The sequence below is a fragment of the Artemia sp. Qi Xiang Cuo genome, chromosome 6 (genome assembly GCF_049724085.1).
Source record: "Artemia sp. Qi Xiang Cuo chromosome 6, ASM4972408v1, whole genome shotgun sequence".
Lineage (NCBI taxonomy): Eukaryota > Metazoa > Arthropoda > Branchiopoda > Anostraca > Artemiidae > Artemia > Artemia sp. Qi Xiang Cuo.
In genome coordinates, this window is record NC_142799.1 from 67,185,564 (window position 1) to 67,209,872 (window position 24,309).

The 24,309-nt window shown below is 34.8% G+C and overlaps 1 protein-coding gene across 4 annotated transcripts in view; it reads right to left on the reverse strand.

The window, feature by feature from the left end:
* Window positions 1–1,926: 1,926 nt before the first annotated feature.
* The window catches only part of LOC148951536 (uncharacterized), an 89,695-nt gene continuing 67,312 nt past the window's right edge, over window positions 1,927–24,309 (reverse strand). For all 4 annotated transcript variants that reach the window (XM_089090959.1, XM_089090958.1, XM_089090960.1 and 1 more), the window contains exon 2: window positions 1,927–5,787. In XM_089090959.1, the coding sequence (XP_088947085.1) occupies window positions 3,276–5,675 (2,400 nt within the window). In that variant the 5' untranslated portion in view covers window positions 5,676–5,787 and the 3' untranslated portion in view covers window positions 1,927–3,275. The remainder of the gene's footprint in view (window positions 5,788–24,309) is intronic.

The following is a 24,309-nucleotide window of genomic DNA, read 5'->3' on the forward strand; positions in this document are numbered from 1 at the left end:
ATGAAAGTTTCAGAGATTGGCTATTTGAAAACCCTTGAAATGGAGTCACTCCAACGATTTAGCTATGGCCATAGAGGCCCCCCTGGAGAGAACACTCCTTGACATATTAATGACTAGACCTGGTTAGAAATCAGACACCCAGAAAGACAGCTAGAATATGTATTTCGGATACACTCTGCACAACTCAAAAGTTCAAAAGAACAGAATTTACTAGTTATGTGAAATGGGAAGTCGTCTTCCTTGCAACCCAATTATAACGTGAGTGCCATTCGCGCTTTACTGAGAGCAATATATATTTTAAGCGATTTCAAAACAAAAAATGGGTGTTTCATCAAACAAAAACTCAAGGCTACATCAAGAGTGAAGGGTTTACCGCACTTCAGCATAACCCCCCCCCCCCTCCCCAAATGATTAAATTTTACTAGTAAAAAAGCTACAAAACGCAAATTATGATGGGTTTTGTAAATTTTTTGTACCCCCCCCCCTTCGAAAAAATAATTCAGCTCCACCCTCTCCCCTCCCCCCTCACCGGAAGGTTCAATTCTTCTCTTAAAAGGCTATAAAATGCATATAAACAATCCTGAAGCGTTTTGTAAAGTTTTTTTTTAATATGGTTTAGAACATGTTACTGTAATACAGTTTACAGTTTCTGAAGTATAGTTTAGAATATGCAAAACGAAAGAATAGCGAAAGAAAGCAGCATTTTTCTGTAAACACTGATTAGTCCTGGGGAATCATTTTTCTTTATTGCGTTGTTGTTGTTAAAACTAACAAAACTGACTTAATTTTTAGATTAATTATTATATAAAACTATGATAATTGAAAATTAAAATTCCAAGAACAATCAAGACAGTTCTATGTCTAAATTTTTCCTTTTCGTTCTATTTTATTTAAAGAAATTGAGCAACGGAGCCTAAATTACATTTCTTAAATGAATAGTTTCAATTTTTGAGGAAATCTATTTTATTCTTTGATGTGAAGTTTTGCAATGACCAATCTATTTTGCATTTTTAGGCTTTTTACAGGAATAACTTTAGAATAAAGAAACTATTAATGGAACTTTAGTGTATATCAGCCTGTTGTAACGAGATTGATATTACAAAATATTATCACATCAATTTCGACAGCTAAATAAAAGTAATACATAATAAATATATTAATAATAATATATTGATAATTATTATATTAATTTAATATAATTTATATTAATAAAAGAGAAATTACTTAAAATATATATTACTTTCAGTAAAGCGTGAATGACACTCGCGCTATAATTAGGGTACAAGGAGGACTACTTTTCATTTCATATATCTAGTAATTTCTGTTCGTTTTGAGTTGGAGTTGAATATTCATTTTGTTTTTGGTGTATTATAAGTTCATTACTTGTTTCGTTTTTTATTAAGCCAAATATCTATTTCTTTTAACTTTAATATGTTTTTTTTTTAATATGACTGGGGTACAAGGGGGGCATCTTCCCATTTAATATATCTAGTGTTTCTGTTCGTTTTGAGTTGAATATCAGATTAATTTTGTTTCATTATAAGTTTATTATTGGTATCATTGTTTCTAAGTCTAATATCTGTTTCTTTTAACTTATAGTCCATTGTTCATGATAATTTCTGCTTTTTTTTTTTCTTTTGTTCTGCTCAAGACATTGTTTCGGTCTTTACCTTTATAGAAAAATATTTTTTTATTTAATCTTATACATAAGGGCTAATGGCCACAACAAATTCCTGACTTACTAAACGCTCATTGCATATATTATGAAAGAGTAAGCAAGGATTGTAGTGTACAAACTTGATATTGTTGTTTCAGCATATGTTTTTATTGGGAGACAAAATGTAAGACCCATGTCAAAAATAACACGATTAGGGGTTAGATAATAAGCTCCCCTATTTCGTTCCTGGCTAAGTCATTACAAAAAAATAACTTCAAATACAACTTTATTCAAAATTTATCTCAAGCAATATTAATACCAATAATAGATCAAATAAGAGAGCTGAAAGATACGAAAAGTATTATTAGCAGTAAATAAATTATGGACATTGAAAACAGTGTTCGGAATAAAAAAAAAACTGATTCCAATTCCCAAAACACAAAAAAAGGATGGATACTAATTAAAAAATAACATTAAACTACAGCCTTAAATGGAAAGTGAGTGACACAGAACACTAGAATCAGCAAAAAAGCAAAAAAAAAATACTAAAGAAAGAATGATATAGACTAATACAAGTAAAAAGAATTGAAACAGAAACAAAGAACTGTAAATGTGGTAAAAAAAGCCTGTAAATGTTACATAGATTTTGTGCATTTGAAAAAACATTTATTGACCGAATTTGTAAAACATTTATACTTAAAGGACAAAACATTTAAATATACTTAAATAATTAAAAGGCAGAAGAGGAAAAACACCCAAGACTCTTTCGGTCATCATCTAATAAGCATACAGAGATAGATAAATCCTGAAAAAAAAACACTACATAAAAAAAAATATTGCTTGTGTTTATGCCATTATCTATAATGTTTCTGCTGAATATATTAGCTTTTTTTTGTTTTTTAGATACTTTTCAAATTCAATGACAACAAACAATTTCCTTTATTTCATGAAAAAAAATCTGGTATTTTTCTTTATTCTAAGCCCAACTATAATAATTATTCTATTGTTTGCAAATTACAAACTTTTCTAGAAAGCTAAAATTCATGTTTCGAATCACTATTCAACTTTCTAGATACCAGATTAAATATCCATTTGCACTTAATCTTGAGAAGAAAGTAATATCCTATTTGGGTTATTTAAGATAATGTTATAATCTAGATTAATATGCGGCGTTTGAACCCTTACAAACTCTTGTATTTTCTTTTTGTCGCTTTCTATTTATCGTTCACCAAAGATTTACTTGATTTCTGATTCCTGTTTTTATCAAATGAACTAAGGCATAAATTCTTCTAAAACTGTCCAAAATCTTCTTGGAATATAGTTAAATAGATCCTTTTTAATATTAACATTCTTCTCTATACACTTACAGATAACTAATTTGAAAAAAAGCTTTAGAAAATTACAAGGAGATTTGAGCAGCGCTTGTCCTCTTTGTACAAGTCAGCAGCTTAAAGCGTGCTAAATCCAAATTTCTTTTAACCTGGTGCATGTATTTTATAAAATGATATAATATGACCCTTACAACAATCTTTATGTTACAAAAACCGACCTTCATATCAAAGTAGCTATTATTCCTTGACTTTAATGGTCTGAACTTGAGACACAATTAAAGTGCTCACTACTCAGCAGGGCTCACATTAGGAGTACGAATGCTAAGTGGTTGAAACGCACCGATTAAAATTCTTATGTCTTCATTACTCAAGTAACCCAATACTTTTTCAGTGCATTCTTGTGGTAACCCAGTAGCTCTGTATAAGAGGAAAGAGAAAATTTCACTGCCTTGTTGAAGTAACTCTTTTCTCTCTATTATCTCTCTGAATTGGTTTTTTATCATGCTGGCGTACATGGGAAATTTTGCTTCATAGTTGACTGATTTACAAAATTGAAATATATTTTCATTCCTCATATATATTCCTAATGAGCTTGGACTTCTTACCAAAATGTCATAAAATGATAGTTTAGTATGAATAATCTTCTCACACTTCATCCTTTCTATTTCGCGTTCAAAGTTAATCCTGAAACCGCTTAACTCGGCACGAATACCACTTACCTCAATAGATTGATTACAATAGAAAACATTCTGTTTGCTTATATGTATATTTGCTGCCTGGAATTTCATTATGTGGAGAACAAGAAGTTTAATAATTGGGCCCATATCCTTATATAATTTAAAAGCAATATGAAGTGCTGTTCTTCCATCCTTATCTACTGGATTAAAACCAAATTTTCGAATAGCAGATTTCGAAAGAGTTTGCGTGGCATTTATATTAGCCCCCTCATTCAGAAGTATTTCGCAAAGGTCTTCATTCCTAAATAAAACAGCATTATGGAGAGCAGTGGTTCCATCTTTTTTCTGAGCATTTACATTAGCTCTTTTACTCAAAAGCAGCTTGCAAATTTCCCGCATTTTTTTATTCTCTTCAGCTATTTCCGGCATTCTTTGCCAATTCTGTTGTCGTGGCGCTTTTTTACTTTTAGCACTTTGTCGTGGCGCTTTTCTACTTTTAGTTGCAATTCTATATAAATGCTTTTCTCGACTAGTTGCAATATGCAGTGCAGTGGATCCGCACTCTAGTTTAGCATTTATATCTGCTCCTTTGTTCAAAAGCATTGTGCAAACGTCTTTATTCCTAAATAAAACAGCATTATGGAGAGCAGTGATTCCATCCTTTCTCTGAGCATTTACATTAGCTCCTTTACTCAAAAGCAGTTTGCAAATTTCCAGCACTTCTTCATTTTTTTCATTCTCTTCATCTAACATGCATTCTCTTCTCCGTTGTAGTTGACTAGTTGCGATATGCAGCGCAGGGGATCCACACTCTAGTTTAGCAGTTATATCTGCTCCTTTGTTCAAAAGCATTGTGCTAAGTTCTACGTTTCTTTCATAAACAGAAAGGTGGAGTGGTGTGATATTTCTGACACCAAGTTGTAAAGATTGTCGATAACGGCAAGTTTCTACTAGGTTAACATTTGGATTATATTCCAAAAGAGCTTCTACAAGACTTAAATAATTATACCCATTATCAATGGCATCATGAAGTGTTGTTGCGCCCCTTACATCCTGAGCATCTATATTTACACCTTTACTTAGAAGTAGCTTAGCTATTTCTAAGTAAGGGGAAGCATTGAATATTCGAGGCATATGAACAGCATTAATACTATGTTTAAAAAAAGCTGAAACCATGTCACTCAATGTTTTATAAGAAGTATCATGAAATATATATTCATTTGGATAATCCCTCTTCCTAAAAGAGACTTTGATCCAAGAGCCACAAAATTTGTAATGAAAAGCAGTAAAATGTAATGCTGTTAGCCCATTTGAATCACTGGCATTAATATCAGCATTATTTTCCAAAAGAGCTTGAACGATTTCTTTGCATCCCCTTTGACTAGCAATATTCAGCAGGTGAGGACTGTCTTTTAAATCAGGTTTACTGGATAAAAGTAACTGGGTCATTTTTAAATCGCCATTCCAAATGGCATAAAATATTGGAAGTCTTCCGGTTTTGTCTTGAGCATTAATATCAGCTCCATAACTTAAAAGATAATCAACGGTTTGTAAACAACCTATCCAGGCTGCAACATGAAGCAGACTTAAATCGTTATTATCTCTGGCATTAACATGAGCTCCGTGTCTTAATAGTAACTCAGTTATTATAATATTCTTATTCTCAATTGCACAGTGTAGAGGAGTTTCACCATTTCGGTTTTTAACATCAGTCCTAGCAAGCATCTTCACAATTTCAGTCATCCTAATATTCTTAGATCCAATCTGATCATCAATAAACTTCCCAATATTTTCAACAGCATAGTGAAGCGGAGTTTTACCAAAGAAATCTTTAGTATCAACTTCGGCAACTTTGTCTATAATCACCTTAATACCTTCAATATCACCATTTATAACAGCAAAAATAAGAGGATTGTTATCGCTACGCTCTACTCGAGTCGCTCTACTCCACGCGCATACTCGAGTCGACAAAGCAGAGGCAAAATTTCTACCATCTTCATCATCTGACATGGCTACTTCAGTTCTTGCTCCCAATAGTCAAAATATTGACTGGTGTCTATTGGTTAAGGCTGCGGCCCATGAATCGAATGTTCTTTGCCCAATGAATTTTGTTATTTGTTTTCTGGAAAATAGAATACGACTATATAACCATCTTCTTTTTAAAATAGTTAATTCAATAAAATCAGGTTGGCTCAATTCTATTCACACTGCACCCCCCCACCCCAAAAAAAAAGATAAACCAACAAACAATAAACATTGTCTGCTCTATAATTCAAGTCTTCATATTGAAGATAAAGGTATTTCTCTTTAGTTATTAGCGTGTTAGAACTGACATTGCCCAGGTATATAGGCGAGGAGCCCGTTTTCATTGAAGGTATTGACTGAGAATGGGTATTCTGAAAAAATGGTATGACAATAGAAAAAAAAATTAAGTAAACCAACAGCCAAATTAAAGAGAAGCGATACAGCTACTATCTAGTACAGTGGTTAGTTGTAAATTGTCTTTCAAATAAGGCAGCCCAAAAAGAATTGAATACCTCCCACGTTCTTTCTAGTCTTCCTTCATCACCTGCAGAATTTAAGCTCTAGATAAAAAGAAGAGGCCTCTGAGGTTTCAAACGCATGCCCCCCCCCCTGTTTTATAGGATTTCAACGGCAGCCCTCTGACATGACTGCATTTATGAAAAATTCTCGTCTAGCAAGATTCCCTGGTGATATGATATAATATAATTACTTGAAGTGTGGTCAGGATAATAGGGAAATTAGCATTGGATTTCAAACGCAGCTCTGTGACATCACGACATGCCCTGTTTCTAGCTGGCAAGATTCCCAGATGCTATGACACAATATAATTACTTGAAGTGTGGTCAGGATAGTAGGGAAATTAGCATTGGATTTTAAAGGCACGGATAGGGAAATTAAAATGGCATTTTCATGAGCCCTATAGGGGATGTATATGTGAAGCTCCTAGCCCCTCGCACCTGTACAATGTGGACGGCTATTTCTACTGGAGCCTTCTGACATCGTCCAATACACCCCTTTGTATTTAAGGTTATGCCCTCCCTTTTTCTATTGGATTTTAAACGCATGCCCTCCCTTTTCCCATAGAACTCCTGTGACATGCCCTCCCCAGTTTCTGCGACATGCCCTCCCTTTTACTATAGGATTTCCAACGGCGGCCCTCTGACGTCACTGCATTTATGCAAAATTCTCACCTCGCAATATTCCCGGATGTTTCAATTACTTAAAGTTGGGTCAGGATAATAGGGAAATTAACAAGGGGAGCCACTCGCAAGTGTGTCTAGCTGGCAAAATTCCCGCCCAGGCAAGATTTACTATGTCCAGGCAAGATTTGACATGTTCAGGCAGGAGTCTTGGGTGTTTCAATTACTTGGAATATGGTCGGGATAACAGGAAAATCAATAAGAGATCTTCCTAGCCCCCTCGCACCTGTACAATGCGCTCAACTGTATCTACCGGAGCTCTCTGACGACAATTAACATGTAGGAAAAGAAAAACCATAGAATTCCGGTTCCAAGACCCCAGAAAAAGGACTGGCAGGTTTTGGTCATGATGATCCACTAGTTTGAATAGAAAAGAAGCCAGAAACAGGTACTAAAGCAACACATACCAAGATATACCCTTGAATTGATTTTTCAGTGTTGATTCACATTTCAAAGAGAGAACACCTAAGAGGATTATAAATTGAAATCTAGTTGGCTTTGAACTTGACCTAGTTTTCGATATCAGTTAATTAAGAGCTTATACTTGCCAAGTGACCTTGTTTGACTGGTTTACTGGCGTGCTGACTACAAGCCTAAGGAATATTGCCAATTGAAGTTAAATTACAGCAGCATATTTTTTTGGAAAAGTGGGGGGTTTAATATTGGCCCCTTGCGTGTAAGTCTTTGTTTTATGTTTTTCTAAGCTAGATTTTCTCCTGAGCAGCTATTATAGCAAAATTAATCAACAATGGCGGTAACCCAATCATCGTTTGAAAAAGCAATTAAGGACTTGAAGGAACGCCTGGTTTCAATTTCTAATGATCAATCTTTGATCAAAGCGCACCAGGCTGGAGTGTCTTCCAAGCTCGATACAGTTATGTCCGACATACAGTCACTCAGGCAAAGCTTAGCAGATAAAGATGCTGAAATAGCTGAACTACGATCTTCTATTGAAATCCATCTAGCTGAGCGTGTGAAACTTGAAAAAAGGTTGCTTGATCTAGAAGTTAAAGATCGTCAGCTGAATTTAATTATTCACGGCCTGCCAAAAGAGAAATCAGGCCAATCTCTTACCGAAAATATTGAGAGCAAACTTAAGGCAAACTTAAAGGAAGCGGTATGAGAATATGTACTGATTTGCCTCCTTCACTAAATGCCCTACGTAATGAGCTTTTGGCCAAGGCACGTGATCCTAAAGCTCAGAAAATACCCAAGTTCATGCGAGTTAAACAATCCGGGGCCAGACTATTGCTGCAAACTAGAAACAATATTGCTGGCCCATGGGTTACACATGACGAATGCTAATGTTAGTTGTGTATATATCTATATAATGATTTGTCAGATTGATTATGTTTTTTTTTATTATTATTATTCAGTATATAGTCTATGCTGCTTAGGAATGTGAAGATCGATAAGTAAAGTGTCCTACTTATAAAAAAAAGTGTATTTATCTCGTTCTCTATGTTCTTCTTTATTTTTGTTTCCTTTCTTTTTGCTCTTTTCGTTCCTATGTGCTTTCTTTTTTTCCGTATTTTTCACTTATTTCCAAATCCCTGCTCATCTATCTCTGAGCTCCTAGGCCTAAATCCCTTAAAATTGGTTCAGTTTTCTTGCCATATATCTTTTGTTGCAGAAATTCTACAGGAACGTACTGCCGTTGACTTTTTTCCACTGTGTCGCCCCGGCCCACCGCCAAGTGGAGAATACGGGTGAGTTATTTTTTCTTCTAATTTGAATAGTGGTGGCTGTGGTGGAACTCGCGATAGGTTGAGTGAGCTGGAAGAGAGACCCTTGAATTTATCACAGATTCTTTCATGCATTGATAGAGAGGATGAAAACACTTATGATTATTTTATTAATAATTTACCCATGAACAAATACCTTTCTCTAGAAATGATTATGAGTAAACCAACAAAGAAGTGTCTGAGAACAGCATTTCTAAATTGTAGTGGACTTATGAGTAATTTAGAAAATATTTCACTATTGCTTCCCGACCATAAGATTGATGTTTTTGGTGCATGTGAAACATATTTAAATGAGCAATCTTCTGAGCTAGCTCATATAAATGGGTATAAGTCATTATTTAAACATAGAATAGGTGGACAGAGAGGAGGGTTGGCTTTTTTTGTAAATGATAGTATACCTGTAAGAGAAGTGAATGATTATGATTACCTTTATGAAGAAATGTCATTTGAATTTTTTGCTATTGAGCTAGATTTAAGTCCTTCGAAAGTATTATGTTGCGTCCTATATAGGCCGCCGAGTTAGGCTGCTAAACAATTTGTAGAAAAGTTCGATGAACTTAGCTCGCTGATGACCCAAAGAAAGTGTAAGTTAATGATGTTGGGTGATTTTAATATTGATATTAGTAATGTACATAGGGATGTGAATTCAATGCTTTCGAATAATGTTGCCCTTGACTTTGTAACGATTTGTATGTCCGCGGGTTTGCTTCCAACATGCCGGATCCCGATGAGAATCACGGAGTCGTCAGCGTCGTTAATTGACAATATTTTCATAAATTTAGAGACACTGGGCTGTAACGTTATAGTTGATGATACTTCTGACCATTTTACGATCCTTTGCGACCTTGAAACGGGTCCCTCCCCTAAACCCTCTTCATTGAGGTCAAGAAGACTGGACGCTGCTTCGATTGATAAACTGAAAAGTTTACTGTCCCAAGTCGACCGGTCTCCCTGCTTAGAATGTGACGACGTGGACAAAGCTACCAGTTTGAAATAGTACTTAATAAGGCATGTCCTTTATCAAGCAGGCAAGCTAGGCGTTATATTAAACCAAGGAAACCATGGATTACAGCTGGTGTTCTGTCCTCTATCCATACCAAAATAACCTCTTCAGGAAATTCATGGCAGGTCCTACGCATGAAAATCAGGCCAAATTTCGGCAGTACAGAAATTGTCTGACAAAGTTACTGCGACAAGCGAAGCAGTCATACTATCTTCATGAATTTCAAAATGCTGATGGGTCCCCAAAAAGACTTGGTTGATTATTAATGAATGCCTTGGAATAAAGAAAATGAAAAGCCTTCTGGAAGAGATATTATCACCAAAAGACAAAAAAATTGTTAAAGGAAAGCGAAATGTTGTCGGTGCCCTAAATGAGCACTTCGCAAATATTGGTCACGTAACATCGCTTGAGGCACCAACTCGAAGTTTATCCGATTCAGCATATTCTGCTGACATGCCGCCTCCATCGGATTGCTCTCTTTTCCTAACGCCGGTCTCAGCAGACGAATTACTGCAAGTTATATACCAACTGAAGAATGGGTCGTCGGAAGGTACGGATGGCTCGTCGACAAGCCTATTGAAACGGATAATGCCTGATGTTACGGATTTTTTGGTTCATGTTATCAACTTATGTTTTTCAAGTGGACGCTTCACAACTTGCTTAAAGTCTGCACGTGTTTTAGCCCTGCATAAGGGTGATGACGTGAAAGATCCAACAAACTATAGGCCAATCTCGATCCTATCTTCATTCGCAAAAGTAATTGAACGATGTCTTTACAACCGTATAGTGAAGTTTTTTTATAAAAGGAGATGTTTTAATGACCTTCAGTTTGGGTTTAGGAAGGGTCATAGCTCTGAACATGCGATTCTGACACTCACACAGTTTATACACGACACTTCGGATAAAAAAGAAATTCCAGCTACTATATTTATAGATACTCGTATAAAAAAAGCGTTCGATACTATTTGTCATGCAATTTTGCTTCGTAAACTAGAAATTTATGGTGTAAGAGGACCAACAAATTCTCTAATTGACTCATGTTTAACTGGGCGCAGTCAGTTTATGGATAGTGAAAATGCTACCTCTTCATTACTTGGTATCACTGGTCAATTCGGTATTCCTCAAGGGTCAATACTTGGACCTATACTTTTTCTTATTTATATTAACGACATCAACAGGGCGATGGAAGATCTCGGGCTAAATGTCCTATTCGCTGATGATACGGCCTGCACAGTGAGCAGTACTGATGAAAGGTCGCTTAAGAAGAATTTGTTGGCAGCTTTCGAGAGGATAGAAACTTGATTTAGTGCAAATAAATTATCTGTTAATATACCAAAAACCAAGTTCATGATTTTCTCTCGTACTGACCAGTCATTACCTGAACTTAGTAGACTACCCATTGATGAATATACTTATTTAGAGGGTGTATCTACTATGAGATATTTAGGTGTACTAGTTGATCAGAATATGAGTTGGAAGGAACACATTGCTAAATTGCGGATGAAGTTGGGAAGGAATGTTGGAATATTGCGGCATTTGAAATTTATTCTACCTTTTCATGCGACGAGATCGGTATATTTTGCCCTAGTCCATTCTTATCTGAATATTGTCCCCAGATTTTTCTGAATACATTTAAAACTCATATAAAACCACTTCAAAGGCAGCAAAATAAAGCACTGCGTATTCTGAAAACTTTCATTCCCTCCCCAATATCCCTACCATCAAAATCGCCAAATAAAAGTATATTTTCTTTCCTTAATATATTACCAGTGGAATTATTATTATCTTTTCATTGATTGATGTTTTGTGTTAAGTATTTGGCTAAAATTCTACCGAAAATTTTTTATGCTATGGAACTATTTAACCAATGTCAGCATGAGTATGGAACGAGGGGATCTTCTAAGTATGTTGAACCCCGAGCATGCACTGAGAGATCGAGGTTCTCACTCAGGCACTGCATAACCAAACTTTGGAATGTGCATGGGTCGGGTCTTTTAAAAAATCTTTTACTAACCCTTTGATCATTTTATTTAATTTCATTTTTAAAATTTTTTTTTAATTCAGTTATGGTCTTCCCGCTGGCACATTTTATTGGTAGGGTTTCCCCACGGCTTCACTTCACTATTTTTGGTGTTTTGTTTTAGTTTGTTCTCCATTTGGCTGCTGGCTTGGGGTGATGCTTGGTAAGTTTTACATTTTTCTTTCTTTTTTATCTATTTACAAAAGAGTGTGATTATGTACAAATGCAGTTATATATTATGTTTATGTTGTTTTTATTTGTTATCGGTTGCCTGGTAATACGAGCTAGACTCTCAGCCGGGCATACCCATATTGTAGTTGTATTTAGTTTATAAATAAAAGAACCTGAACCTGAAGTAGAAGACACACTAAATACCAAAATATACCCTTAAAGTAATAAAACACTAAATAAGAGAAATACACTGATATCTAACTTGCGTAGGCCTAGCGACAATCATTACACTATATATAGGCAGTATAATGTCAATTTTCTCATTAGTATTAATTTGTTTATCAAACGTGCTAGAAGTATAATAAAATATAATGGATAACTCCCACAAAGAAGTGAGTACCTTTCTATATTAGAACTTTTTCCTGTCTCTAGGTTTTTGCTCTATGTTTTGCTACCCCCCCCCCCCCCAAAAAAAAAAGAAATATTCCACTATGCGTTGTTTATAATCATTTTAAAGGCATAACATATGCTCTTTTTACTGTGTAAAAACCCAATCTTCCTCTATTCATTACCAATTAATCCTATGAAAATAGAAATTATAAGTTTCACCAAATATATACAATTTTTATATTTTCAATGTTCCCTTCTATATTCTAGCTAAAAGGGTAAACTAACATCTGTCAACTCTTTGGCTTAAGTATTAATATACCGGTCCCCTATGACGTTAAGCCACTATTACTTCAGGGTGATCTGATCAGTTCAGTAAACAGGTTAAAATCTTAATTATTGCACCCCATCAAATGCACATCCTGTGTTAGTAAATTACACAGACAGCTCGCCTCTATTGTCTGATTAATCGTGCAAATGGTCATAGGCAGCGCGCAGCGCGCTGCCTAAGTAAATAACGATGTGGCCACAATGTGTGTTTTTTTTTTCGACAAGCACTTCGTATCGAAGGAGTTGTCGTAGAAACTTCTAAAAGGGCTCTTTCGATTGGAAATTGGGGTGGCTAGTGCCCTTTTTAATAGTTGAAAGTGATTGGAGGGCAGCTAGCCCCCCCCCCACGCCCCTCATTCCCCCACACATCCAATCAAAATTTTGAGATAGCCATTTTGTTCAGCGTAGTTGATTTCCAGATAGAAAATATCTTTTTGAGGACGAAACTCACCCACAACCCTTGGGGCAAGGGTTTTAAGTTATGCCCTGAGGGCATATAAGAACTATGTATGATTACTATGTACTATGTATTATTTTTTTTCCTTTAGAGCAGGTCACTTCATATGCAAGGGGTTGACGAAGAAACTTCAAAAGGGGCTCATTCGATTGGACATTGAGAGTTCTGGTGCTCTTTTTAATAGTCGAAAGTGATTGGAGGGCAACTAGCCCCCTCTCCCCACGCCCATCCTTCCCCCAAAAACACCCCATCAAAATTTTGAGATATCCATTTTGTTCAGCGTAGTAGATTTCCAGAGGGTAAATATGATTTGAGGAGAGTACTCCTCCAAAACCTTCGGTACAAGGGTTGTAAGTTATACCCTGGGGGCATATAAGGTTTTTATAGAAGGCGTTATCGTAGAAACTTCAAAACAGATTCATTCGATTGGAAATTCGAAGAGCTAGTACCCTTTTTAATAGTCGAAAGTGACTGGAGGGCAACTAGCCCCCCCCTCCCCCACCTACGCCTATCATTTCCCCAAACACATCCAATCAAAATTTTGAGATAGCCATTTTGTTCAGCGTGGTTGATTTCCAGCTAGAATATGTTTTTGAGGAGGCCACTCCCCTAAAGGCCTCAGGGTAAGGGCTTTAATATAGGTACTGTGGGCATGTACGGTTCTTATAGACGCCGTTGTCGTAGAAACTTAAAAAAAGGCTCATTCGATAGCAAATTTACATTTCTAGTATCCTTTCTAATCGTCGAAAGTGATTGGATGGCAAATACCCCTCCCTCCCCCACGGCCATCATTTCCCCAAACACATCCAATCAAAATTTTGAGATAGCCATTTTGTTCAGCGTAGTTGATTTCCAGATAGAAAATATGTTTTTGAGGAGGACACTCTCCCACAACTCTCGGGGCAAGGGTTTTGAGTTAAGCTCTGTGGGCATATAAGAACAATGTTGGTACAATGTACTATTTATTATTTTTTTCCTTTAGAGCTGGGCACTTCATATGGAAGGAGTCGTCGTAGAAACTTCAATAGTGGTTCAGTCGATTGGAAATTGAGAGTTCTAGTGCCCTTTTTAATAATCGAAAGTGATTGGAGGGCAACTAGCCCCCACTCCCCACCACCATTATTCCCCCAAACACATCCAATAAAAATTTTGAGATAGGCATTTTGTTCAGCGTAGTTGATTTCCAGATAGAAAATATCTTTTTGAGGAGGACACTCATCCACAACCCTCGGGGCAAGGGTTTTAAGTTATGCCCTGAGGGCATATAAGAACTATGTGTTATTGTACTATGTATAATTTTTTTTTCCTTTAGAGCAGGTCACTTCATATGGAAGGGGTTGTCGAAGAAACTTCAAAAGGGGCTCATTCGATTGGAAGTTGAGAGTTCTGGTGCCCTTTTTAATAGTCGAAAGCGATTGGAAGGCTTGACATTTTTATAGTAAAGATCGAAGTGGGTATAATATATTATTTTTTGTTGTTGTTTGTGTTTAGACCAGGGCACTTCGTATCGAAGGAGTTATCGTGGAAACTTCGAAAAGGGCTCATTCGATTGAAAATACAAAGGGCTGATGCCCTTTTTAATAGTCGAAAGTGATTGGAAGGCTTGACATTTTTATAGTAAAGATCGAAGTGGGTATAATATATTATTTTTGTTGTTGTTGGTGTTTAGACCAGGGCATTTCGTATCGAAGGAGTTGTCGTGGAAACTTCGAAAAGGGCTCATTCGATTGAAAATACAAAGGGCTGATGCCCTTTTTAATAGTCAAAAGTGAATTGAGGGCAACTAATCCCCCTTCCACTCCCACCCTGCCAAGCCAACCCACCCATTTCTGGTCTTAAAATTTAAACAAAACAAAATAGCGTAAGTGTGTCCAATCTATAAAAGAAAATAAAAAGATTTTTTTTGCGAATGGTATCAAGTTTTCCATTTCAGGTCAACTAGAGGAGGTATGAAACTAAATTAAACAGTACTATTTATGTCCAGATTTTTAAAAGGGTGTATGTTGTTAAAAATTGCTGAAAATTTTTCTCCAGCATACAAATAACAGGCCAAACGATAAAGTCTTAAAAAACGAAAAGATTTAAAATATGATTTTCTTTTTCCCTGAAAAGACTGTCAATATAAAACGAACAGAAATTAATTTAAAAATTTTTGTCCACAAAATAAGTATTTCAAAGAAAAGTAAAGAACTCCATTAAACAAAAAATGAGCAAAAATAAAATAAAATAATCTACCAAGCGTGAAGCTACCACAAATCAGCACCAATAAATAAATGAAACCCAAAACGAACAGAAATTACAATAAATAACCGAGTCAAACTCAAACGAGCAGAAATTAACATAAATTGGGCGGAAAACCCCTATGCCTTCCCAAGGCCAGAACAAAATTTGCACTTTAATAAAAATATATAAATGTATATTTATATAAATATAACTTTTAAAATATAATATAAATATTATAAAATATTATAAAAATATAACTTTTATAACTTTAATAAATCAAATAATTTTAACATTTTGATTACTAAATATCAGTATATGTATATTAAACTGACAATGCACATTAATTTGTATTTTTTCAGTAAAGTGCAAATTTTGTTCTGGCCTTGGTAAACTGACAATGCACATTCATTTGTATTTTTTCAGTAAAGTGCAGTTTTTGTTCTGGCATATTTTGTTCTGCTATTTTCATTGATTAAAATCCAAAATTCCAAGAAATAGAAAAATCACTCAAAGGACTATTTGCAATGGTTAAAAGCTTGGAAAGTAGGATTTTGTCATTTGAATCGAAAGTGGATGATTTTGAACAAGAAAAGATGTTGGATTGCTTAGACAAGTTATGTCATGGGAAGATGTTTTTGAAATCCCCCTCCCAAAAACTCAAAAATTTCTAAAATTCTACTTAAGAAGCTTTTTAAATATTTCTAAAGCACTAATAGATAGAGCACTACAAATATCAGAATCGACCCCAGAGGACAAATTATGTTATGGGAAGATGTTTTTGAAATCCCCCCTCCCGAAAACTCAAAAATTCAAAAATTCTACTTAAGAAGCTTTTTAAATATTTCTAAAGCACTAATAGATAGAGCACTACAATATCAGAATCGACTTTAGAGGACAAATTATGTTATGGAAAGATGTTTTTGAAATCCCCCTTCCCCCCAAACTCAAAATTTTCCAAAATTTTACTTTAGAAGCTTTTTTAAATATTTCTAAAGCGCTAAGACATAGAGCGTTACTAACATCAGAATCAACTTTAGAGGACAATTTATGTCTTGGGAAGATGTTTTTGAAATCCCCCTTTGCCCCATACTCAAAATTTTCAAAAATTCTACTTTAGAGGTTTTTTTTAATATTTCTAAAGCGCTAAGACATAGAGCACTACAAACATCAGAATCGACTTTAGAGGACAAGTTATTTCATGGGGAGATGCTTGTGAAATCCCCCTTCCCCCCAAACGCAAAATTTTTCTAAAATTCTACTCTAGAAGCTTTTTAAATATTTCAAAAGCACTAACAGATAGCGCGCTAAAACATCAGAATCGACTTTAGAGGCCAAATAATTCTACAATAATTCCCCCTTTCCCCAAACTCAAAATTTTTTTGAAATCCCCCTTCGCCTCAAACTCAAAATTTTCCAAAATTCTACTTTAGAAGCTTTTTAAAATATTTTTTAAAGCGCTAAGACATAGAGCACTACAAACATCAGAATCGACTTTAGAGGACAAGTTATGTCATGGGAGGATGTTTTTGAAATCCCCCTTCCCCCCAAACTCAAAATTTTCCAAAATTTTACTTTAGAAGCTTTTTCAAGTATTTCTAAAGCGCTAAGACATAGAGCGCTACAAACATCAGAATCAACTTTAGAGGACAAATTATGTTATGGGAAGATGTTCTTGAAATCCTCCCTCCCCCCAAACTCAGAATTTTCCTAAATTTTACTTTAGAAGCTTTTTCAAATATTTCTAAAGCGCTAAAACATAGAGCGCTACAAACATCAGAATCAACTTTAGAGGACAAATTGTGTTATGGGAAGATGTTCTTGAAATCCCCCTTGCCCCCAAACTCAAAATTTTCCAAAATTCTACTTTAGAAGCTTTTTTAAATATTTCTAAAGCGCTAAGACAAAGAGCACTACAAACATCAGAATCAACTTTAGAGGACAAGTTATGTCATGGGGAGATGTTTTTGAAATCCCTTACCCCCAAACTCAAAATATTCTAAAATTCTGCTCTAGAAGCTTTTTAAATATTTCCAAAGCACTAATAGATAGCGCGCTAAAAACATCAGAATCGACTTTAGAGGCCAAATTAATTCTACAATAATTCCCCCTTCCCCCCAAACTCAAAGTTTTTTTTTCAATCCCCCTTTGCCCCAAACTCAAAAATTTTCCATAATTCTACTTTAGAAGCTTTTTTAAATATTTCTAAAGCGCTAAGACATAGAACGCTACAAACATCAGAATCGACTTTAGAGGGCAAGTTATGTCATGGGAAGATGTTTTTGAAATACCCATTACCCCCAAATTCAAAATTTTCCAAAATTCTACTTTATAAGCTTTTTTAAATATTTCTAAAGCACTAAGACATAGAGCGCTACAAACATCAGAATCAACTTTAGAGGACAAATTATGGTATGGGAAGATGTTTTTTAAATCCCCCTTGTCCCATGACTTCAGAGGACAAATTAATATCAAATTATGTCATGGGGAGATGCTTTTGAAATCCCCCTTCTCCCCAAACTCAAAATTTTCTAAAATTCTACTCTAGAAGCTTTTTAAATATTTCCAAAGCACTAAGAGATAGCGCGGTAAAAACATCAGAATCGACTTTAGAGGCCAAATTAATTCTACAAACATCAGAACCAACTTTAGAGGACAAATTATGTTATCGGAAGATGTTCTTGAAATCCCCCTTCCCCCCAAACTCAAAATTCTACTTTAGAAACTTTTTTAAATATTTCTAAAGCGCTAAGACATAGAGCGCTACAAACATCAGAATCAACTTTAGAGGACAATTTATGTCATGGGAAGATGTTTTGAAATCCCCCTTTGCCCCATACTCAAAATTTTACAAAATTCTACTTTAGAGACTTTTTTAAATATTTCTAAAGCGCTAAGACACAAAGCGCTATAAACATCAGAATCAACTTTAGAGGACAAGTTATGTCATGGGGAGATGTTTTTGAAATCCCCCTTCCCCCAAACTCAAAATTTTCTAAAATTCTACTCTAGAAGCTTTTTAAATATTTCCAAAGCACTAACAGATAGCGCGCTAAAAACATCAGAATCGACTTTAGAGGCCAAATTAATTCTACAATAATTCCCCCTTCCCCCCAAACTCAAATTTTTTTTGAAATCCCCCTTCGCCCCAAACTCAAAATTTTCCAAACTTCTACTTTCGAAGTTTTTTTTAATATTTTTTAAAGCGCTAAGACATAGAGCACTACAAACATCAGAATCGACTTTAGAGGACAATTTGTCTCATGGAAGGATGTTTTTAAAATACCCCTCCCCCCAAAGCACAAAATTTTCCAAAATTCTGCTTTAGAAGCTTTTTTAAGTATTTGTAAAGCACTAAGACATAGAACGCTGCAAACATCAGAATCAATTTTAGAGGACAATTTATGTCATGGCAAGATGTTTTTGAAATCCCCCTGTGCCACATACTCAAAATATCCAAAAATTCTACTTTTGAGGCTTTTTTAAATATTTCTTAAGCGCTAAGACATAGAGCGCTAATATCATCAGAATCAACTTTAGAGGACAATTTATGTCATGGGAAGATATTCTTGAAATCCCCTTCCCCCCAAACTCAAAATTCTCTAAAATTCTACTCTAAAAGCTTTTTAAATATTTCTAAGCCGCTAATAGATAGCGCGCTAATAACATCATAATCGACTTAAGAGGCCAAAATACTTCTACAGTAATTCCCTCTTCCCCCACACCTCAAAGTTTATTTTGAATTCACCCGTCGCCCCAAACTTAAAATTTTCCAAAATTACACTTTAGAGGCCTTTTTAAATATTTCTAAAGCACTAAAACATAGAGTACTACAAACATCAGAATCGACTTTAGAGAACAAGTTATTTCATGGAAAAATGTTTTTGAAGTCCCCCTTACCCCCAAACTCAAAATTTTCAAAAATTCTACTTTAGAAGCTTTTTTAAATATTTCTAAAGCACTAATAGATAGAGCGATAAAACCATCAGACTCAACTTTAGATTATTCATTGTTTTATGGGTATATGTTTTATACATCCCCCTTCCCCCCTATCTCTAAATTTTATAAATTTCTACTTTAGAACGTTTTTTAAATATTTCTAAAGCGCTAAGACATAGAGCGCTACAAACATCAGAATCGACTTTAGAGGACGATTTATGTCATGCGAAGAAGTTTTTGAAATCCCCCTTTCCCCATACTCAAAATTTTCCCAAAATTCTACTTTAGAGGCTTTTTTAAATATTTCTAAAGCACTAAGACATAGAGCGCTACAAACATCAGAATCAACTTTAGAGGACAATTTATGTCATGGGAAGATGTTTTTGAAATCCCCCCTCCCCAAAACTCAAAAATTTCTAAAATTCTACTTAAGAAGCTTTTTAAATATTTCTAAAGCACTAATAGATAGAGCACTACAAATATCAAAATCGACTTCAGAGGACAAATTAATATCAAATTATGTCATGGGGAGATGCTTTTGAAATCCCCCTTCTCCCCAAACTCAAAATTTTCTAAAATTCTACTCTAGAAGCTTTTTAAATATTTCCAAAGCACTAAGAGATAGCGCGGTAAAAACATCAGAATCGACTTTAGAGGCCAAATTAATTCTACAAACATCAGAATCAACTTTAGAGGACAAAGTATGTAATGGGAAGATGTTCTTGAAATCCCCTTCCCCCAAAACTCAAAGTGCTAAGACATAGAGCGCTACAAACATCAGAATCAACTTTAGAGGACAATTTAAGTCATGGGAAGAAGTTTTTGAAATCCTCCTTTGCCCATTACTCGAAATTTTCCCAAATTTCACTTTAGAATCTTCTTTAAATATTTGCAAAACACTAAAACCCAAATCGCTATAAACATCAGAATCAAATTTTGAGGACAAGTTATGTTATAGAGAGATTTTTTTGAAATCCCCCCTTCCCCCCAAACTCAAAATATTCAAGAATCCTACTACAGATGCTTTTTAAATATTTCCAAAGCACTAGCATATAGTGTGCTAAGTGCATCAGAATTAAATTTAGAGGCCATATTTATTCTACAATAATACCCCCTTTCCCCCAAACTCAAATTTTTTTTGAAATCTCCCTTCGCCCCAAACTCAAAATTTTCCAAAATTCTACTTTAGAAGCCTTTTTAAATATTTATAAAGCGCTAAGACATAGAGCGCTACAAACATCAGAATTGACTTTAGAGGACAAGTTATGTCATGGGAGAATGTTTTTGAAATCCCCTTCCCCCCAAACTCAAAATTTTCCAAAATTCTACTTTAGAAGCTTTTTTAAATATTTCTAAAGCACTAAGACAAAGAGCGCTACAAACATCAAAATCAACTTTAGAGGACAATTTATGTCATGGGAAGATGTTTTTGAAATCTTCCTTCGCCCCAACCACAAAATTTTCCAAAATTCTACTTTAGAAGCTTTTTTAAATATTTTTAAAGCTCTCAGATATAGAGCGCTACAAACATCAGAATCGACTTTAGAGGACGATTTATGTCATGGGAAGATGTTTTTGAAATCCCCCTTTCCCCATACTCAAAATTTTCCCAAAATTCTACTTTAGAGGCTTTTTTAAATATTTCTAAAGCGCTAAGACATAGAGCGCTACAAATATCAGAATCGACTTTAGAGGACAAGTTATGTCATGGGAAGATGTTTTTGAAATCCCCCCTCCCCAAAACTCAAAAATGTCTAAAATTCTACTTAAGAAGCTTTTTAAATATTTCTAAAGCACTAATAGATAGAGCACTATAAATATAAAAATCGACTTCAGGACAAATTAATGTCAAATTATGTCATGGGAAGATTTTTTTAAAATCCCCTTCCCCCCAAACTCAAAATTTTCTAAAATTCTACTCTAGAAGCTTTTTAAACATTTCCAAAGCACTAATAGATCGCGCACTAAAATCATCAGAATCGACTTGGGAGGCCAAATTAATTCTACAAACATCAGAACCAACTTTAGAGGACAAATTATGTTATGGGAAGATGTTCTTGAAATCCCCCTTACCCCCAAGCTCAAAATTTTCCAAAATTTTACTTTAGAAACTTTTTTAAATATTTCTAAAGCGCTAAGACATAGAGCACTACACACATAAGAATCAATTTTAGAGGACAATTTATGTCCTGGGAAGATGTTTTTGAAATCCCCCTTTGCCCCTTACTCAAAATTTTCCAAAATTCTACTTTAGAAACCCTTTTAAATATTTCTAAAGCGCTAAGACATAGAGCGCTACAAAAATCAGAATCGACTTTAGAGGACAAGTTATGTCATGGGGAGATGTTTTTGAAATCCCCCTTCCCCCCAAACTCAGAATTTTCCTAAATTTTACTTTAGAAGCTTTTTCAAATATTTCTAAAGCGCTAAAACATAGAGCGCTACAAACATCAGAATCAACTTTAGAGGACAAATTGTGTTATGGGAAGATGTTTTTGAAATCCCCCGTCCCCCCAAACTCAAAATTTTCTGAAATTCTGCTTTAGAAGCTTTTTTAAATATTCCTAAATCACTAAGACACAGAACGCTACAAATATCAGAATCGACTTTAGAGGACAATTCATTTACTGGGAAGATGTTTTTGAAATTCCCCTTTGCCCCATACTCAAAATTTTCCAAAATTCTACTTTAGAGTTTTTTAAATATTTCTAAAGCGCTAAGACATAGAGCGCTAAAAACATCAGAATCAACTTTAGAGGACAAGTTATGTCATGGGGAGATGTTTTTGAAATCCCCCTTCCCCCAAACTAAAAATATTCTAAAATTCTACTTTAGAAGCTTTTTCAATATTTCCAAAACACTAATAGATAGCGCGCTAAAAACATCAGAATCGACTTTAGAGGCCAAATTAATTCTACAATAATTCCCCCTTCCCCCCCAAACTCAAAGTTTATTTTTAAATCCCCCTTCGCCCCAAACTCAAAATTTTCCAAAATTCTACTTTAGAAGCCTTTTTAAATATTTCTAAAGCACTAAGACATAGAGCGCTACAAACATCAGAATCGACTTTAGAGGACAAGTTATGTCATGGGAAGATGTTTTTGAAATCCCCCTTCCCCCCAAACTCAAAATTTTCCAAAATTTTACTTTAGAAGCTTTTTTAATTATTTCTAAAGCACTAAGACATAGAGCGTTACAAACATCAGAATCAACTTTAGAAGACAAATTATGTTATAGGAAGATGTTCTTAAAATCCTCTTTCCACCCAAACTCAAAATTTTCAAAAATTCTACTTTAGAAGCTTTTTAAATAATTCTAAAGCACTAATACCTAGAGCGCTAAAACATCAGAATTAACTTTAGAGGACAAATTATGTTATGGGAAGATGTTCTTGAAATCCCCCTTCCCCCCATAACTCAGTTTTTTTTGAAATCTCCCTTCGCCCCAAACTCAAAATTTTCCAAAATTCTACTTTAGAAGCTTTTTTAAATACTTCTAAAGCGCAAAGACATAGAGCGCTCGATTTTAGAGGACAAGTTATGTCATGGAAAGATGTTTTTGAAATCCCCGCCCCAAACTAAAAAATTTCAAAAATTCTACTTTAGAGGTTTTTTTTAATATTTCTAAAGCGCTAAGACATAGAGCACTACAAACATCAGAATCGACTTTAGAGGACAAGTTATTTCATGGGGAGATATTTGTGAAATCCCCCTTCCCCCCAAACGCAAAATTTTCAAAAATTCTACTCTAGAAGCTTTTTAAATATTTCAAAAGCACTAACAGATAGCGCGCTAAAACATCAGAATCGACTTTAGAGGCCAAATAATTCTACAATAATTCCCCCTTTCCCCAAACTCAAAATTTTTTTGAAATCCCCCTTCGCCTCAAACTCAAAATTAAATTTTTCTAAAGCGCTAAGACATAGAGCGCTACAAACATCAGAATCGACTTTAGAGGACAAATTATGTTATGGGAAGATGTTCTTGAAATCCCCCTTCCCCCCAAACTCAGAATTTTCCTAAATTTTACTTTAGAAGCTTTTTTAATATTTCCAAAGCACTAACAGATAGCGTGCTAAAAACATCAGAATCGACTTTAGAGGCCAAATTAATTCTACAATAATTCCCCCTTCCCCCGAAACTCAAAATTTTTTTGAAATCCCCCTTCGCCCCAAACTCAAAATTTTCCAAAATTCTACTTTAGAAGCTTTTTTAAATATTTCTAAAGCACTAAGACATAGAGCGCTACAAACATCAGAATCAACTTTAGAGGACTAATTATGTTATGGGAAGATGTTTTTTAAATCCTCCTTCCCCCCAAACTCAAAATCTTCCAAAATTCTACTTTAGAAGCTTTTTTAAATATTTCTAAAGCGCTAAGACATAGACAAACATCAGAATCGACTTTAGAGGACGATTTATGTCATGGGAATATGTTTTTGAAATCCCCCTTTCCCCATACTCAAAATTTTCCCAAAATTCTACTTTAGAGGCTTTTTTAAATATTTCTAAAGCACTAAGACATAGAACGCTACAAACATCAGAATCGACTTTAGAGGACAAGTTATGTCATGGGAAGATGTTTTTGAAATCCCCCTCCCCAAAACTCAAAAATTTCTAAAATTCTACTAAGAAGCTTTTTAAATATTTCTAAAGCACTAATAGATAGAGCACTATAAATATCAAAATCGACTTCAGAGGACAAATTAATGTCAAATTATGTCATGGGGAGATGTTTTTGAAATCCCCCTTCCCCCCAAACTAAAAATTTTCTAAAATTCTGCTCTAGAAGCCTTTTAAATATTTCCAAAGCACTAACAGATAGCGCACTAAAAACATCAGAATCGACTTTAGAGGCCAAATTAATTCTACAATAATTCCCCCTTCCCCCCAAACTCAAAGTTTTTTTTTGAAATCCCCCTTCACCCCAAACTCAAAATTTTCCAAAATTCCACTTTAGAAGCTTTTTTAAATATTTCTAAAGCACTAAGACATAGAGCGCTACAAACATCAGAATCAACTTTAGAGGACAAGTTATGTCATGGGAAAATGTTTTTGAAATCTCCCTTCCCCCCAAACTAAAAATTTTCCAAAATTCTACTTTAGAAGCTTTTTTAAATATTTCTAAAGCACTAAGACATAGAGCGCT